Source organism: Ursus maritimus, unplaced genomic scaffold, assembly GCF_017311325.1.
Source record: "Ursus maritimus isolate PB19 unplaced genomic scaffold, ASM1731132v1 scaffold_2, whole genome shotgun sequence".
NCBI lineage: Eukaryota > Metazoa > Chordata > Mammalia > Carnivora > Ursidae > Ursus > Ursus maritimus.
Genome location: NW_024424452.1, coordinates 2,935,928 through 2,955,299, shown reverse-complemented (window position 1 = coordinate 2,955,299; position 19,372 = coordinate 2,935,928). Strand labels below are relative to the sequence as shown.

Sequence of the window (19,372 nt, the reverse complement as noted above, 5' to 3'; positions counted from 1 at the left end):
TGCAACCATCTGACAGCATGAGTATTTGACTTTTAGACCAAGCTTACAAGTATTTCATGATTCTTTCAGAAATGTACATCTCTGAAGTGTTTACATTTCACATATTATCTTTAAATTTGATTGCAAATTGTCCAGTTACGAAATACATACCAAATGTTCTTTTTAATCACTTACGGCTCTAAATGAAGAAAATCTGTTTGGCATTAGATAAATACCTTGAATGTGGGATAGGCAGGAACACCTTGAAATAATGCTTAACTAATCACAAAACAACCCTTCTGCAATAGATGGGCGAACCACTAATTAGACGAAGGGAAATAAAACTGTCACGGCAGGATAAAAGGATAAAGAGAAATAAGCAGTAATTACTGTTTTATCGTCAGAAAAAGTAGTATCAAACATGGCTGAGTAAAAGGAGGGAAAAAACTCCACAGCTCCATAAGTAAATACCAGAACTCATTAAATTAGTACTTGGAGCTAAACACAACTCAAGGATGACAATGACATCTCAAAAAGTGCATTCAAGAAAGGAAAAAACGGACTGTAACAACAGATGCTTTCACAGTAACAGTAATGTCACATGATGATTTCTTTAAACTGCTTAAACACTTCCAAGCCAAGTCTTCCAAAAAGCTGCTTAGTAAGGACTGGGGGAGGACTCCCAGACCAGGTTATTATTCTTTTCAAGGCTTCACTGATACAGTGAAATTCATTAAATAATATGCCAATGGTGCCAACAAGTGTAATGAATTGTGTTCTAAAGTTTGGAGCAACTTACATTCTGTTGCTGGGAATGATCTTGTGCCCTTCTCTGAACCAAGTCACTTGTGGTCTTGGGCAGCTGGGGATGGGCAGTAAGTTGAGAACTGCTGCATGTCCTTGAGACACCGTTTTCCTCTGGTCTGCATCCATGAAATTTCCCATATCTGCAGAGAAAAATCAGACCCTTGAAGTTCCAGAAAACTCTTTTTTTGGGGGGGGGAGGGTCAAAGATAGAAATAACTATATATTACCACAAAGTCACCGACGTTGCTATAATTAAGCAATAAGACAAGAGAGATTGAGCGGTAATGCTGATGAGTGCAGATCTGGTGGTGAAGGGGAGCATGAGGCAGAGCCATGTGCCTCCAAAGTGCCCACGAAATGCATTAATCAGCAGAACTTCATGGTCTCTGTGTCTCTGCGACACTAAAATGAAACGTTTGCAACTGATTTTAATATTGGAATAACCTGTGGGAAAGCACCCTACCACCACAGAGACTGAAACGAAGCACTGTCGGTTACCCCCCCCCCCCCCCCCCCCCCCCCCCCCCCCCCGCTGGTGTCACCCAGGCAGCCGCCATTGCCCTGTTCGGTTTCTTTTAATTTGGGGCAAGCAGGCTTTGTTCCAGTACCTGTGCTACCGGTAAACAGCATTAAAAAAAAAAAAAAAAAATGGGCGTCACAGAAAAAAACAGTGATTAGAATGTAGGTATAAGAGGCCAATTTTTAAATTAGTAACATTTGAAACTTCTGAAAAATGTCTATGTTATTTAGATACAGATACATGCGTATACACACGTGGCATATATCCTATGTTTTCATCTCAATTTATATAAAAATTTGGAATAGTCCATAGAAAATCTCTACTTTCAGTGGATTTTTTTTCAAAGGAAATTATTTCCTATGTAATAAGCAGCATTTACTATTCTAGGAAAGACATGAAACAGACTAATGAAACAGATTAGGAAAATAGCCGCAGTTATTTTCAAAGTGAAACTTGTTATCAAAAAAGGAGAAAGAGAGATAAGAAAACATCTAAGAGCTAGAGATAAATGACAGAAACAAGGGTATAAAAAATTAACCCAAAAAAGCCCAAAACTTAATATTACATAATAGAATTTAATACATGAAAATAAATTCCAAGCTGTTAACTTATTCAAATATGTTTGGGGTATCGATCTGAACTTTGTATTTATTAATTATGTTTTCAATTATTCAACTGAATAGAAGTTCACAGTTATTCTGCAGAAAGATTTAGCTGAGTGACTTTACCACAATTCAGAAAAGTTAAGCCTTCCTAATTAAAAACATAACTAAACGTGGACAGGATCAGCACCTCACTCAGTCAGTAGTAATTACAGAACAGTAGAGTAATGAGCAATTATTTTATTTGATATAGTGATGCTGAAAACTATAGGCCTTACCTGTGGTCAAAGAACAAATAAGAAAACATTCTCATTGTTGGTTGACAGCCCAATTTAGGAGCTCTCTAGAGTTCTCTCCAATCTGTCATAACATAGTAACGTGTAACTTAAAACTTCGTAACACTTTCTGCTTCTTTTAAAGGAAGAGACATTTTGGTAGTAAATTCAAAACGTAATAAAGCAGATAGGCCATTTTAGACGGACTTAACTGTTCACAGACTTTGGACTACAGAAGTATTCAGTGCTTCATGTCGGCCAGCTTGTCTCTCCAGTTCCTCCTAAAAGACGGCATCAAATGCAGACTCCCTGCATTCTGATATCTCCTTCAGTTAATTCTACTCTGAAATCGGTCTGCCCCACAGAGAACTCATCAAATCACTAACAGTAATACCATCGAGGACATTACGATCTACGTACTTTTTATTGTGTAGCTAAAGGATTTCTAAACAAATCACTGGAAAAAATTCATTATGAACTGATAAAATTTTACCTAACTGGGTTTAATTTTTTATTTGAAAAACATTTGAACCTGAGTATCGTGATCGCTAAGAGCAGCTAATCATAAAACAGAAGGCATCTTGTTGATTTTTGATTCCTGTCCTCCACAGGGCCCGACAGAGCCCCTGACGGCTGAAAGGCCAGGCCTGGCATTTACCTCATTAGCCCCGTCACCACCACCGGACCAGCCTCACTAGCTGTTTACTTATCTCCCAACAACTTTAGCAATTATTCTATTCCAAATAGAATCCAAGACAGAATCTCGATTCCTACAATGGTTAAAAGTGATTTTGATCAGCATTGCCCACAGACATTTTGTTTCTGTTATTCATCATTTGGAGACTTTTCCAATGCACACATACATGCGACGTGAACTTCTGATCTTCTCTGCAAGAGAGCTCCCATCCTGTTTCGCACCACACAGCGGTAAAACCCAGCATCGAGCCTCTGTAAAGACGGGATAATATACCTGCCAAATACCAAAAAGAAGTGTTAATGCTTCTGTATCTAGAGCAGCTCTGGCATCTCATTTCGCAAGTGCTCAACAAACATTTTATTTTTGGTAAACTAATGCCTATGTAATCCCTCTCTGGTCGACACACTTACCCCGACAGCAATTTGTTTGTGAGATTACGTCATCGATGTCTGTCTCCCCAACGAGGCTGTCAGTAGCACATGAAGCTAGGTTCTAGACCTGCCTTGCTCACCCCTGTGCCCCTGGCTCCTAGCACACCGCCATGCGTGTAGTAGAGAACACTCACAACCAGCTGAATAAATGACAAGTGTAAAATAGTGCTAGGTCATTCCACTGAAACTAGACCTTTCAACAAAAAGTGTTTACAATTCTCTTTCAGAATCTCTAAAAGTTATTTCTAGAACTGGCAACAATCTTTACATAATGTGCCATGTTACTCTACCTAAAAATTCAAACAACATTTTCAGGATGAGATACAGGTGTCATCGAGGCAAAGAGAGCAGGGACACCGTGACACAACTCCCCTCTGCACTCACTGTTGTAGACCCCTCAACACAATTCATACACTTCCCTCACTTCCTTCTCCGCATATGGCCTGACATTAACTTTAAAAACGTCTCTGGGTAACTGAAAGGTGATTTCATTGGTATTTTCCACCGCTGTGACTGTAAGTAATCACATCCTTCAAATCAGTGCCTTTCTAAAAACTTCAGTAACATTTTATAGAAGGAAAAAGGTAGTTAGAAGATACAGATTCCATAAAAGCCCTGCTTTAGGTTTACTGTTACTTTTATAACGTGGGATGTTTTGAAATCCATAAGCAAGTACGATTTATAACCAAGGACCACTTGAAGTGAGTTTTATAGCTCCAGAGCCCAAACCTTTCACGATACCTGAGAGAGCACATTAATTGGTTTCTAGGCCATGTTCAAAAACAAATCAAGAATAAGGCTGAGTCCTGGGTACTTTTTACAAATAGGAAGTTGCCTACCACAAGAAAGAAAAAGAGAGCTAACGCGCAATCGAATGGTAGCCTATTTCCCAAAAAGGAGAAAACTCAGCGATGCTATCCTTTATTACAAAGATGTTCTGTTAATAGTGGTCTTCAATTTAAAAATACTTCTCACAAAGGATAATCAGAGAAACTTTCAAAAATAGGGTAAAAAGCACCATGAACGGTATGCTTATTGGCTCAGTTCCTAAGCATAGCTTGAAATCGCTTATATTCAACTGATTGCTCATCTTTTTGCTCAAGTATGTCCAATTAGTCAACCTGGAAAAGGAACTTAAAGGCGTAATTTTTAAGTGAATAAAACATTTGGACAATATAGGTAATTCAGCACTAAGCAAATATTAATCAAAGTATGTTTTCCATGTGATAACCATCTTGATATTCCCATGACAAAATTAATAAAATCTTTTATGAAAAATATTGCTGAGTTTTAATCTTCAAAATTTTATTCTATTCTGAGGAATGGCTCATCTCAAACAAAAAATTAATTAGTGTGGGTAATAATAATAATATCAAACTGAACACAAAGAGTCAATGCCATGTATTTAAATTATAAATGAAGACTAGAAAGATAAGCAGCTTTAAATGTCAGATACTGTATACACGAGAAACAAATAAACAAATCAAAAAATGGGCAGAAGATATGAACAGACACTTTTCCAATGAAGACATACAAATGGCTAACAGACACATGAAAAAATGTTCAAAATCATTAGCCATCAAGGAAATTCAAATCAAAACCACACTGAGATACCACCTTACGCCAGTCAGAATGGCAAAAATAGACAAGGCAAGAAACAACAATTGTTGGAGAGGATGTGGAGAAAGGGGATCCCTCCTACATTGTTGGTGGGAATGCAAGTTGGTACAGCCACTCTGGAAAACAGTGTGGAGGTCCCTTAAAAAGTTAAAAATTGAGCTACCCTATGATCCAGCCATTGCACTACTGGGTATTTACCCCAAAGATACAGACGTAGTGAAGAGAAGGGCCATATGCGCCCCAATGTTCATAGCAGCAATGTCCACAATAGCTAAATCGTGGAAGGAGCCGAGATGCCCTTCAACAGATGACTGGATTAAGAAGTTGTGGTCCATATATACTATGGAATATTACTCAGCTATCAGAAAGAACGAGTTCTCAACATTTGCTACAACATGGACGGCACTGGAGGAGATAATGCTAAGTGAAATAAGTCAAGCAGAGAAAGACAACTATCATATGATTTCTCTCATCTATGGAACATAAGAACTAGGATGATCGGTAGGGGAAGAAAGGGATAAAGAAAGGGGGGGTAATCAGAAGGGGGAATGAAACATGAGAGACTATGGACTATGAGAAACAAACTGAGGACTTCAGAGGGGAGGGGGGTGGGGGAATGGGATAGACCGGTGATGGGTAGTAAAGAGGGCACGTATTGCATGGTGCACTGGGTGTTATACAGAACTGATGAATCATTGAGCCTTACATCGGAAACCGGGGATGTACTGTATGGTGACTAACATAATATAATAAAAAATCATTAAAAAAAAAATGTCAGATACTGTAATTATAATAAGGAGGAGTTTTGAGATTAAGTTAAAATGAAGTCAACAAAAGTTTTTGGAAACGAAATAACGCAAGTTATGAGAGTACATATTTGAAAAACTACATGAACAGTTTCATCATTGCAACATTTCCATATGTGTATAATTGTTATCCATTCCATTTTCCTTTTCTTTTGCAGTATCCTAAATAGATTTTACATTCTTATGAATTTCTATAGTAATCCTATGTACTAATGCACAAAAATAGCAGTGTTTTCAAACCACAGGGGGGAGCAGATACAAAATTGAATATTAGGCATATGCTGCTTTGTACCATCTCTTTAGTCTAATGTCTCACCAGGGAAAAAATATACAAAAAAGTTGCAAAGTACTCCACCTATCACAGGAATTCCTACACAAATTATGTTCACCTAACAGATGGGAATATTCACTGCAAGCCTATTGTTTATAAACACACATTTTTAAGCAGAGAAAGTTTCCTGGCTCTTTATAAGAAAGTATGATAAAATCTTAGCACCATATGCCACTAAAATATAGAAAATGCCTGCTCCTATTTCAAATAAACACAGCAGGGAATGTTTGTATTCACTGTATAAAGGCAGAATTCTACTAGACCAACAGAACATTTTCCGGGGCTAGTTCATTATCAGGAACAGCAAATTAAAGAAAATCAAACACAAAATCACAGCAAAACCAAGGGTTTAAATGTCCATTCCTGCTAAGTAGGAGAATACCTCAGCTCTGCATTGCCCCTCAGGACGGGCCACAAGAGCAGCCCCAGAGTTTGTCTAGCAAGCAACTGCAGCTCTATTTCAGTCCATAAACAGCTGCTTGACTAGCCCTGCCGGGAGTGAACATTTGACATTTTTTTTGTCTGCTTGAGATCTACACCATTTTCCTGTGCTCGGAGAATTTTCCACTCTGAGTCTCGGTGGAGCCAGACCCCTGGACCCAGGTAGGAGACAGTGCATGACCACTGCCCACAGGTACTCTGGATTTTTAGATCAGAGGCTGGTGATGTGCAGGAATGGGGCTGAAGGAGGATTCATCTGACAGCAGTGGTGCCAGGATGCAGCGGAGCCCGGCCCAGGGGAGCAGTGCAGTGCCCAATGCCAGTCAGGGCAGTGGCTCAAATAACAGCATCCAGACCCCAGGTGAACTAACAGCAGGACTCTCGCAGGACCGGCTCCTGGGCTGATGTGGCTCTAGCGGGCTCACCTCACTCTGTTCCTGCCCAATCGCCAGCCTGCCTGGTGACTGATTCTACGAGCAGCCCAATGTCCATGCAACAACTTCCTGCTCTCCATTTCAGTAAGAAAGAGTTTGTTTCTGTGACTTGTCCTAGAATCCCCCAAATGTCCACACTACAGGACATAGCCAAAATAATTTCAGCTGAAAAAGCTTCTCAAGTTACCAGGCACTCACCACGGTCATAGAAAAACCTAAATAATGCCTCTTAGAATCATCTCTCTTTTAAAAGTCGTGGCTTCCTGGTAAACCACTAAGAATCATTAGGCAATAAACGGTCCCTCCAAAACTGGGATAAATTAACCTGTTATGAGTTTTCCTGAACATGAAACACAAAAATTTTAGAAAATGTCTGACAAAATACTGCCTGGGTGCAGACATGCTACTGTGGAGTTCTTCCAGCAACAGTGAGATACTATGACTAAGGACACAGGTCTACAGAGACCTACGCTGGTTCTGAACAATGAAGGCACATCTGCATTTCTCCCTCTCAGGTCAGGCAACATCATTCAATTCCAAGAGAGAGTTTTCATGCTCATTAAAATTAGACCTAAGGCTTTTTTTTTTTTTCTTTAAATGGGGGTCCTACATCCATTTTACGCCACTCCAGGTAAGACTACACCCCACAACTTTAATTTTTTATGCTGGTATAAAAATATCTATTTTGCATGAAAATAAACAGCCAAGTTCTATAATAAACTTTCATGTCTTGGCCCAGAGCCCAATCTTATATTTAAAGTGAAAAAAAAAAAAAATGGTCAAGGATAAAACAAAACAAAACAAAAAAAACCCTGTAAGTCATTTATACCCTTCTTGGAACTACTTTGATTCTTCTTTTGGAGATGTGATGATAAATAATTAGGCTTTCAATTTCATTTTTATAAATTTCCTACGTGAAATTAAAAAAGAATAATAATCAAAAGTGGAATCAGTCTACAGCTTTCTTTACAAACAAAATACTGAAATGAAAAATCCAAACTGAAATGCGTTGAGAAAAAGATCAAAGGACCCAGAGCCTTAAGCAGTGTGGTACTAGAAGGGATTCTACTTATTTTAGCCAAAATGTGCAAGACTAGTTCATTTGAGCCAAAATATAACTGTTATTGTTGAGAACTGGGCAGTTCCAAGAGGACAGGACCAATGGAGAATTAACCAGCAGAAAAGTGACTATAAACCAAATCTAGAAAACTGAAGCCGACCAACTTGTTGTTTGGGAACAACCAAAGCCCTTTGTGGGAAGACGCAGGCAGGCGGGAGTCATACTCAGTTCAGTGCGATGATGAAGAAACCAACTGGTTACATGTCACCTAACAAACAAGTTCTCAATTCAATCAACAGACCTTTCCTTTTGGTGAGTAGGGGGTAGAGCAGATTAAAAACAAAACAAAACAAAAAAGCAGAAGAGTCTTTCCCATAGCTTAGCAATAAAGCATAATTAGATGCTTTGTCTCAGAGTCTTAAGATTTTTAAATACTGATCTTGTATCCTGTAACACTGCTAAGTCCACTTGCTAGTTTTAGCAGCTTTTTAATAATGTCACATTTTCTATGTCGACGATCATATCACCCTCAAAAAAAGACATTTTTATGTCTTCTCTTACAACCAAGATGCCTTTTATTTCTTTTATATTTGTTTTCCTGACTGCACTGGCCAGAAAATCCACTACTGGGATCTGCTGAGCTTCCTGCATTGGTGGGTTTGTAGTTTTCATCAAATGTTGAACATTTTCAATATTATTCCTTCAAATATTTTTCTGCCCCTGCCTCCTTTGGGATTCCAATCACACATACATTAGGCTAGCTGAAGTTGGCCTGTAACTTATTAATGCTCATTTCATTGTGTTTCATTCATTTTCTTTTCTATCTGCCCTTCACTGTGGATAGTTCTATTGCTATACCTTTAAGTTTACTAACATTTTCTTCTGCCATGTCTAATCTGCTGATACCCCATCCAATGTGTTTTTCATCTCAGACATTATAGGGTGTATCCTCTTAAGTTTGATTTCTGCCTTTTAATATCCTTCAGGTATGTTTTTAGCTTTGATCACATGGAATACAGTTATGATGCTTCAGTATCTTTCTCTGCTACTTCTAACACCTGTGTCAGCTTTGGCTTGAGAGATTAATAGATTGATTTTTCTCCTCCTTACAGGTCATGCTTTCCTTCCTCTTTATGTGACTGATAATCTTTGATTCCATTCTAGACATTGAGAATTTCACCCTGTTTGGTGTTGGATATTGTTGTAGTTCTATAAATATTCTTGAGTTTTACTCTCCAATGCTTCACAAATACTTAAAAAGTCATCTGATCCTTTCTGGTCTTGTTTATAAAATCTTAGGCAGGATCAGAGCTGCATTTGGTCAATGGTTAATAATTCTCATTACAGACCCAAGATAATTCTGTATCCTTTATCCAATAACCCTACAAATTATGAGGTTTTTGGTATGGCTGGGGAGAACAGGTCCCCCACCCAGCCCTGTGTGGTGAGCATGGTAAGAAGTACCATCACTTCTGGGCAGTATTTTCCTTGGCCTTGGGGAATTTCCTCAAGCGAATGTGCTGATGAATATTCTGCCTAATACTCAACATAGAACGTCTGCAGATCGCTAGTCCTCTCTCTGGTACTCTGCCTTGATCTCTCTGCATTCTCCAACGTCTTCAACTCAGGAGTCCTCCAGACACATGAGCACCCCCATGTCTGGGCCATGAGCCTGGAAATTCCCGCACAGCATTAAAGCTGGGGCAATCAGGGGGCCCACTGATTTTCTGTTTCTCTGGTATCATCACCTTTGGCTGCCTGATGTCCAGTATCTTAAACACCACTGTTTCATATACTTTGTCTGGTTTTATGGTTGTTTAGATTTTTTATCTAGGATTCTCTTTTATATCTCTTAGTGAGATTTTCCACTTCCTTAGGTTCTTATAAAGGTTATTCCCAGGTATTTAGTAATTTTTATTGATATTGTAAATTTTTTCATCTTTCTAAAAGACATAAGAAAAAGTTACTTTTTCCTTAACCATTCCTATTTTCTTATTGGAATAAAAAAAAAGAATAATCATCCATCAAACTTCTGTTGTTGATACTGTCACAGAAATTGAACCACAGAGACAGGAGACAGGTCACATAAGGAGACAAGAAGATTCTTAGCAGTTCAGAGTATCCAATTATACCCCCTCTTACAACAATGAATATCATACCTACCACTAAGAAATTATTGGTTTAGATATCTATCTATTCTTATTTGAATATAATTCTTTTATCTCAAAGTAGAAAATAATTGAAAATAAATATTTTCTGGGGAAAAAAATGTGCCTATGACAGCTATAGAACTTGGTTTAATTGCTGAGCTACTACAATTTTGCCGATATAGTCACCTGTGCCTAAATGTGCATACGAGCATCGATATGAAAAACATCGGAAACTCACTGAAATTCATTGCGCAGTTCGCAACACAAGCAACAAAGAAAACACTATTTTTGGTCAAAGCTAGAAAAGCTGAGTTTATATTATGTGCCTTTATAGGATTAGTATTTTCTACTGACACCAAAGTGGGGATGGGGGGAAAGGGACTCAATTTCAGGGAGAAAACAGCTACCATTTTCATAAAGCAGCCATGCTTTTCAATTTGAGACTGAGAATGGTCCTGTGAAGGTTAACATATGACGGCTGAAGGTGCTTATTGGGAGGAAGTAGATGAAAGAGTAATTCGGAAAAATAGCATGAGAGTTTTCGACAGGTTTTATATCTTTAAAAAAATGATGACAAAACACAATGGATCCTTGATAACCCATCTCAGTGTCTGAAGCCCTCAGTGAACAGAATATAATTTATCACATCTACCCCAAACTATTCTTGCTTTAGAATAACCCATTTCTTCTTACTAAGTTTCTACTGAAATGGGAATGAAGCATGTATCTCATTTTAATGGTCCATGTATAATGAGCCAGCCCTGCAATCTTGCTTCAATGACCCACAATGCTTTGTCTTCCTGTGGATTATCCCGAGTGTACCAAATTAACAGGTAAATCTGCTAGTGCAAAGAGCAATGCAAAAAAAGCTCCATCTCCTCACATATTTTAAAATGGACACCAAAAGTGTTTCATCATTAACTCTAAATAGTTGTATATATAATAATGGCATGGTGTATGATTTAGCATTTTTTAAAAAACTTATTTATGTGTGTGTGTATGAGAGAGAGAGAGGGAAAGAGAGAGAGAATCCACAAGCAGACTCCCCACTAAGCACAGAGCCCCAACACAGGACTCGATTCCAGGACCCTGAGATCATGATCTGAGCCAAAACCAAGAGTCAGCCACTCAACTGACTGAGCCACCCAGGACCCCCTGATTTAGCATTTTATTTATTTTTTTAAGATTTTATTTATTTGTCAGAGAGAGAGCGAGAGCACGCATAAGCAGGGGGAGAAGCAGGCAGAGAGAGAAGCAGGTTCCCCGCTGAGCAAGGAGTCCGATGCGAGATTCTATCCCAGGACCCTGGGATCATGACCTGAGCTGAAGGCAGACGCTTAACCGACTGAGCCACCCAGGCATCCCTGATTTAGCATTTTATTTTAAGATTTTATTTCTCAGAGAGAGAGAGAGAGCACAAGCAGGGGGGAGTGGCAGGCAGAGGGAGAGGCAGGCTCCCTGCTGAGCAACGAGCCCAAGGCTGGACTCTATCCCTGGACTCCGAGATCATGACCTGAGCCGAAACCAAGAGTCGGCAGCTCAACTAACAGAGCCACCCAGATGACCCTGATTTAGCATTTTAAAACAAAACTGTTACACTGCTGTTTCACATGTACCCAATGGAATCTAAATAATGATTTTGAAATCCACATTATCCATTTTTTAATAATGAACTAACAGAAACTTCATACTGCTCCTTTTTACTCTTTGAACTTGAGTTGTAAATCTATTTACCCCATAAAATTTTATTCTAATATAACATTTTTATGCATGAAAGATACTTATTGATTATCCAACATACTTCTCTGTAATAAAAATACACATATAAATGGCAACTTAAAAAGGATGTCCTTTGATCAAAAGATTCTAAGTGCTTATAAAAATTCTTCTGTATTACATGTTCATTGCAATTATCACAGCTAATCAAAACAACTAAACGTGTTAATTTTGAAATATAATTATTAAGCATTAAAAATTTAGAAAGAAAATGTCTCTTAATGACAGGAAAGTGGCGCTTTTTTTCCAATTACTTTACATTTCATTGAATGGGAAGTTATTTGCCACTGGAATAAACAGAATTGGATAGAAATTAACAGCAAAGAGAAGGTATTGACCACATATTTGTGGTCAATTAAGTGTTCATTTAAATCCAGTGAGTACATGGAAGCAGCAAATAAACAAGTAGAGAAGAGGTTGAAGGATAGCAGCAAGCAAAACACAGGAAAGCAATAAAAAATGGATATGGATTTAGAATGTCAAATCTTGGGGCGCCTGGGTGGCGCAGCAGTTAAGCGTCTGCCTTCGGCTCAGGGCGTGATCCCGGCGTTCTGGGATTGAGCCCCACGTCAGGCTCCTCCGCTATGAGCCTGCTTCTTCCTCTCCCACTCCCCCTGCTTGTGTTCCCTCTCTCGCTGGCTGTCTCTATCTCTGTCGAATGAATAAATAAAATCTTAAAAAAAAAAAAAATAGAATGTCAAATCTTTTTTGCAAAAGTTAATGAAAGTGTCTTCTGAATAAACGTTTGAGAAAACACAAAGCCCTAACTTTCCTCTTGTGCGTGTTCCTTCTATATCAAGATGGAACACGGATCTGATCAAAGGAAACAGCACTTTTTACCTCCTCCCTGAGATCTCCAACCAAGGCCTCACCACACGCTTCTCATCTCAGAGGAGGGTAAAATGAAGACAGACCGTGCTTCACAAAAGAATATTTCTCGACTTCATTCTTCTAACAAATCCCGCATCCTCTCCTCCTGCTCTGGGTATGGAGACAAGCCTGAGGGCACGGCTGTGGGTTTGCCACCTAGATAAAACAAGATGCCCTGCCTGCCAGGGATCTATCTTGCACACGCTCTTTGTTTTGCTCTCATTACATGTTCCTTGAGGCACAATACATTCTTTGATAACAGCTGGAGAATGGAAAAGGTGGGGTTGTTAAAATTGGTATAGCTCTTGCTGCCCACCCACACGACATACCCGAATTTTAAAAAACCCAAAATTGATCAAAATATCCCATTTCGAGTGTCCTACTTTCCCCTACAGGGAATATGTGAAAGGCAAGAAGTTCTGGGGTTGTTTAAAAGAGCCCAACATTTTGTTCAATATTCTGAACTACGCACTTGTCTTGCATCTTTGAGAAGCAGTTCCATAGGAGGACTCGGGGGGAGTAACCTCCCTTCTGTGAACTGGGAGAAAGAGCACAAAGAGCGCAGGAAAAGAGAACCGCAGGTGCCTACACACGTTCTCAGTCAGCTCAACCTCAGAAACACACATATGGAAACTGAACGTCTAGAAAGCAATTCCTTTGCCACTATCCATGGCCATGCTCCCCAATTTGAAGACCATGTTGTAGATCATCCACATTACTACTTTTTATAGGGAAGAACAACCTGGAGTCTTCTGAAACTCCACTCCTTTCTTCCTGGGGCATACAAAACATTATGTCATTTCATTTTTGTGAGAACTCTCTGAGGTGGGTTATATTACACTCATTTCACAGATGAGAAAATCAAGATCAAACTGGTTAGGTCACTTGTCCAAAGTCACACACAGAAGTTGAACAGAAATATCTGAATTCAAGGCACCTTCTGTTAAAGCCCATTACTCACATGTGGTTCTCATTTCTAAGCTTGCTTGTCTTTTCCTTTCTTATACCCCTCCTACAAAACCAAATCCCCTAATACCTCATTATAATAATATACAATGTCAACTAGGATTTATTAGCAGATTGCTTGTGGGCCAGAAAATACACAATTTTATGTACATTAGAGCCTTTTAATGCTCACAACACCACAAATGAGGTATGACCAACCCCATTTTGCAGGTATTGGTGGCTTGCCTGAGGTTACATTGCTGATGCTAATTGGTAGTGAGCTGGGATTCCAACCTGGATCTGTTGATGTCAACATGCTCTTAACTGTTATGATAAACTGCTCCTACAACAGCAGGTACTCTGACAGTATAGGCCTAATAATGAAAGAGGTGGTCACAAATTTCTATGTCTACAAAGAGCAGGTGGATAAGGGAACTGAGCAAAGCAAGTGTGGCTTTACACGGGGTGGAGACCAGAGTGCTAAGAACCAGAGAGGCTGTGCCCTTCCTGAAGGATAGCACTGGCCAAGCCTGCTTGTGTGGGGCAGCAGAGCCCGGTGGCCAGGCCTTCTGACTGCTCAAGAGGGACCGGAAAGTGGATTTTTATATGAAATCTTACAATTGTTAAATGCTGCCAAGCAATTAAGAAATATATTCTGATTACCCCCCTTTCTTTATCCGAAGGGGGAATGAAGCATGAGAGACTATGGACTCTGAGAAACAAACTGAGGGCTTCAGAGGGGAGGGGAGTGGGGGAGTGGGATAGACTGGTGATGGGTAGTAAGGAGGGCACGTATTGCATGGTGCACTGGGTGTTATACGCAACTAATGAATCATCAAACTTTACATCAGAAACCAGGGATGTACTGTATGGTGACTAACATAATATAATAAAAAAACATTAAAAAAAAAAAGAAAAAAGAAATATATTCTGTGTGTATATCCATATATATTTTGAACTGATTTTTTAAATACATACACACATACCACATTCTGGGCAGACTGGATGTGGTTTATGAACCGTCATATTATAACCCTTATTTAAAAAAAATTTTTTAAGGTTTATTTGTTTAAGTAATCTCTTCACTCAACGTGGGGCTCAAACTCACAACCCTGAGATCAAGAGTCATGTGCTCTTCTGACTGAGCCAGCCAGAGGCCCCTAACTTCTGACTTTCAAAGTGAGTGAGTGATGGGCTATGCCCCATGTTGAGAAGCCCATTACTCTATTTAAAATACCCGACAGCCAATTCTCTTATTTCCGTTAAATAAGAACATGACATTGCTGATTTGGGGACCTCTTGGACTTTTTAGGCTGTCACTAGTTCTCTGTCCTACTCAGAACTACAGCATCTGTTACAATGACCCTCCCATAGAAACGGAAGCTAAATAGATTTAAACCTGAGAGACCTGAGCACTGCAGGGAGACCGGGAGGTTTACAAGCTGGGGCCCCGGGTCTTGGGAGAAGCCACAGCTCAGGTGTGACCTCATCTCAGCCTCCCCCCATCTCAGTGCTTGTTTTCTGCCCCCAGCATCATGCTCACTCCTGCACCCACACCTAGTACATGCAGGAGTTCAGGAAACATCGTTTTTTGCTGCTGGAATGAGAGGCTCTGCTCCTGTCCCTCCCCAAAGCTTCATCTTCTCCCATCCCGACTCTAAAAGTTAGCCAGGTAAATTTTCTGTTGACTGCTCAGAGCTCCAGAAGCTACTGATTTAAAGATCTCTGTTGAAACATTCATGCTCCTTAAATACGAACAATACTGGTGGGTGGGGCTGTTGCTAAAGCTGTTATTTGCATTCCTCTGTAACTATAGCTGTTTTTAGTCTGGTAATTTCACTAACGGGCTTCCTTTTACAAATATAATGATAGACTTCCTAGGTGTAAATACAATGTAGATCAGAATATTAAATCACATTCTAATTAATTCTATTCCTTTAATCCTAATGCATTAAAAATTCAATCAAATATTTTCATCCTTTGTGCTATTATGGCCAATAAGGCAAATATTCTAAACACATCAACTTGAAATGGAATCTGATTTTCAAGCAATCAATTACTTATATTCGCTGGTGTAGGTGGTGAGCTCTCGGTCATTGTGCAGCCACTTGAACTCCAAAGGCCAGCTCCCTTCAGCAAGGCAAGTGAGAACAAGGCGGTTGCCTTCCAGGTGAATCTGTGGTAGGCCTGGCTCCGTTTTAAAATAGGGCACAACATCATCTGAAATATTAAAAAAGAGAGAGACAGAATGAAGTACACACGAAAATGGCATCTATCCAATTAATCAATCACTTATTTAAACAAACCTAATTTTTAAAAAAGTATAAATGATGGCTATGTGGCCCAGTTAAGTAGCCAGTAATCCTTGACCCCTTAGAAACATGTAATTCCCTAGATGATATTTCAGAAGGTAGAAAGCTCAATGATCAGCACCGTTTGAAAACATCTGACAAGTTCATCCAAGTTATTTCCATTTATGATTAATACCTGTTTAACAAGGGGGCGTGCTGGACAATCTCGGTCACACAAGCCTTGGTTTTAACTTGGCATTGTATTTTCAAAGTAACAACCAAGGTCTACACAGAGGCTGTGAAAGAAATTTCTTCATATAACCTTCAGTTGGTTAAAAAAAAAAAGTTAACTAGGATAAGCAAGATTACCATGCATACATAAATGACAGGAATCACCATCCAGCTTCCACCTCCCTCTCTCTCTCTCTCTCTCTCTCTTTCTCTCTCTCTCACACACACACACACACCCCTCATCTCTTTAGGGCCTTCCGCCAGGCTATAAATCCAGAAACCTGTGTGTATTTATACAACAAAATCCTACCCGGCCATGGGAATGCAACAGCTATTGCCCCCCGCCCCCCACCTCGATGAATCTCACAGACACGTGCGGAATGAAAGAAGCCAGACAGAAAGAAGTTTATAGCATATGCTTCCACCCAAAAGGTCATGAAAGCTCAAAATGAGGTAGAACTCATCTGTGGTGTTAGAGGTCAGGATAAATGTTACCTCTGGGGGATAGGGATGGTGTAGGGGTGTAACAGGGCAGCTTACGGTGAGCAGGCCAGGACCTATTTCTCGATGTGATCATATGGGGGCACCTAACTTTGAGAATATTCATGGAAAATTACTCTATATAAGGTTTGTGCAATTCTGTGTGTACACTTCCACTAGCTAAAAATACATCAATATGAACACAGGACACTTAGCTTCTCGTTCCGGCCCCGTCACGGATTTTCTACATGACCCGGATTAGGGCCTGTGGGTTTCTGTACGCTCATCACTAAAATGAACAGATTCTAGCTTTTCACTTTTCGAATACAATCCCCCTGGCACACCCGCCTCTCTCGGGCTCCCGACCCTCTCCACTCACACATGAACACTCTAACTCTGAAACCAGGCTGAGCCCCTTCCTATGTGAGGCTTTCCCAGGTGCTTCTTCCCAACCCCACGCGCCCCCAGTTCTGTGTGAGCTGACTCGCTCTCACCCTTCCAGCTGACAAAACCTCTCCCCGCCAACATGCCCCAACAAACATGACATTTGCTTCAGTCATGACACCTACAAGATCTCGAAATTAGAGTGTTTATGGATTATACCAACTCACTCTATGCCCTCTTCTTGACTACTTCTCAATCCCAGCACCTAGAACAATGCCAGAGGCAAAGTAGATACTGAATAAAATATTTGCTGAACAAATAAACAGAATAACCACACAGATAACCGCAATAGCTGGCAGTCACTGAGTATTTACTATGTGCTAGAAACTGTGCGAAGGGCTTTGTATGCACTACCTTACTTAATTTTCACAAAAACCCTAGGAGATAGATGCCATTATTATATTCCTTTCACAGATGGGTAAAGGGAGACCCAAGGAAACTAAGTAACTTGCTTAGGCCGTCCAGACAGTGAGTGGTGAAATCACCATTTAAAACTCAGGTAATCTGTTACAGAATTCTCAAATTCTCTATATGATGACTCTAAATGCCATGGGTTTTTCCTTAAGAAAACCTTCCCAAGAACGCATATCTTAACTTCAAGTTTTGGATAAATTTGTGGAATTACTAAACTGGGCTTTTAAATTACAGTATTTTTTAACAAATTACCCATCAAATAGCATATTAACAGTGTTAAAATTGAGACTATTTTTACATTACACTGTAGTACATATAGCTGGGGTTTTTTGTACTTAATATATAGAATTTAATTTTTTTAAGATTTGAGAGAGAGAGAGAGAGTGCATGTGCAAGTGCTAGCAGGGGAAGGGGCAGAGGGAGAGAAATCAAGCAGAATCCATGCTGAAAGTGGAGCCCAACGCGGAGCTCCATCACACGACCCTGAGATCATGACCCAAGCCAATATCAAGAGCCGGATGCTCAACCGACTGAGCAACCCAGGCGCCCCAATACATAGAACTTAAATATATAGTTGACTCTTGAACAACACAGGAGTTAGGGGCACCAAGCCCCCACACAGTCAAAAATCCACATACAACGTTTGACTCACCAAACTACTAATAGCCTACTGTTGACCAGAGGCCTTATCAATAATATAAACAGATTAATACATGTTTTCCATATTGTATGTATTATATACTGAATTTTTATGATACCGTAAGCTAGAGAAAAGAGATGTTAAGAAAATCATACGGAAAATACATTTATAGTACTGTACTATAAAAAAACCCCGTGTATAAGTGGGTCTATACAGTTCAAACCCATGTTGTTCAAGGGCCAACTGCATAGGGTTTATTTTGCCATTGTGCTGGTCACTGTATTCTATTACTGGTATATTGATAATAGAATATTGCCAATCTCTTACTAGTATTCATTCAAATAATTAAACGTTAAACTGTATTTGTAAATGTGGTAAGAGCCTATAAAAAAAGATTTAGCCTAGCCAATGAGATCCCATGCAGAAGCTAAAAGATCAGTAGGATTCAAATACTCAAGTAATATCATGTGCAAAGGCCCTGTAGTGGTAGCAAACATGGTGAGTAAACCTGGGAAGTAACAAAAGACTGAAAAACAAGCAGATCTATGGGCGCATGGAAGACAGAGTGAATGGAAGCAGGGTGAACAAGCTCTAGGCCTTACAGGGTGTTGCAGGCAAGGCGAGCGGACATCCTTGCTTCCGTGCCATCCCTGTGTGGTTTTCAATGGCGCCACTTCACATTCAGAAGTGTCCTTGTGTGAATGATACATTATATGACCACCCTATTCATCAGCCTTGGTCAGAGTAGTGCCAGTGTTACGATGATAATGATGATCGGCCACTAATACAGAAGGACAGCAGACAGCCTTTGAAGGGGCTGTGCTGTTAAAAGCTCAACTGGCCCCATCATGGAGAAGGGATTAAGAGGGGTCAGAGCAGTGGAATTAGACCAGTTAGGGCCACTGTGGTGATCCAGGCAAATGCTCACAAAGGTGACAGTGGTTTGGGACAAGATAACAGCAGTGGTTGCAGTGGTGGAGATGGAGAGAAATGGGTGGCTTTAAAACAGTATTTAGGTAGGAAAAAAAAATAGTGATGGACTGAATATGGAACTGAGGGAGAGAGAGGTGTCAAGAAGGATTCTTAGGTGTCTGACTTGCATGATTTTCTGTTCAACACATACACACT

At 39.8% G+C, this 19,372-nt stretch overlaps 1 protein-coding gene across 1 annotated transcript in view; it reads right to left on the bottom strand.

Moving 5' to 3' along the window:
* LOC121103724 (protein sidekick-1-like) overlaps window positions 1-15,879 on the bottom strand; it is a 409,695-nt gene extending 393,816 nt beyond the window's left edge. The window contains exons 1-3 of the mRNA XM_040634718.1: window positions 15,805-15,879; window positions 3,047-3,153; window positions 779-926 (exon numbers count right to left, since the gene is read on the bottom strand). Coding sequence (XP_040490652.1) covers window positions 779-926; window positions 3,047-3,089 — 191 coding nt within the window. The 5' untranslated portion in view covers window positions 3,090-3,153; window positions 15,805-15,879. The remainder of the gene's footprint in view (window positions 1-778; window positions 927-3,046; window positions 3,154-15,804) is intronic.
* Between the last annotated feature and the right edge of the window lie 3,493 nt (window positions 15,880-19,372).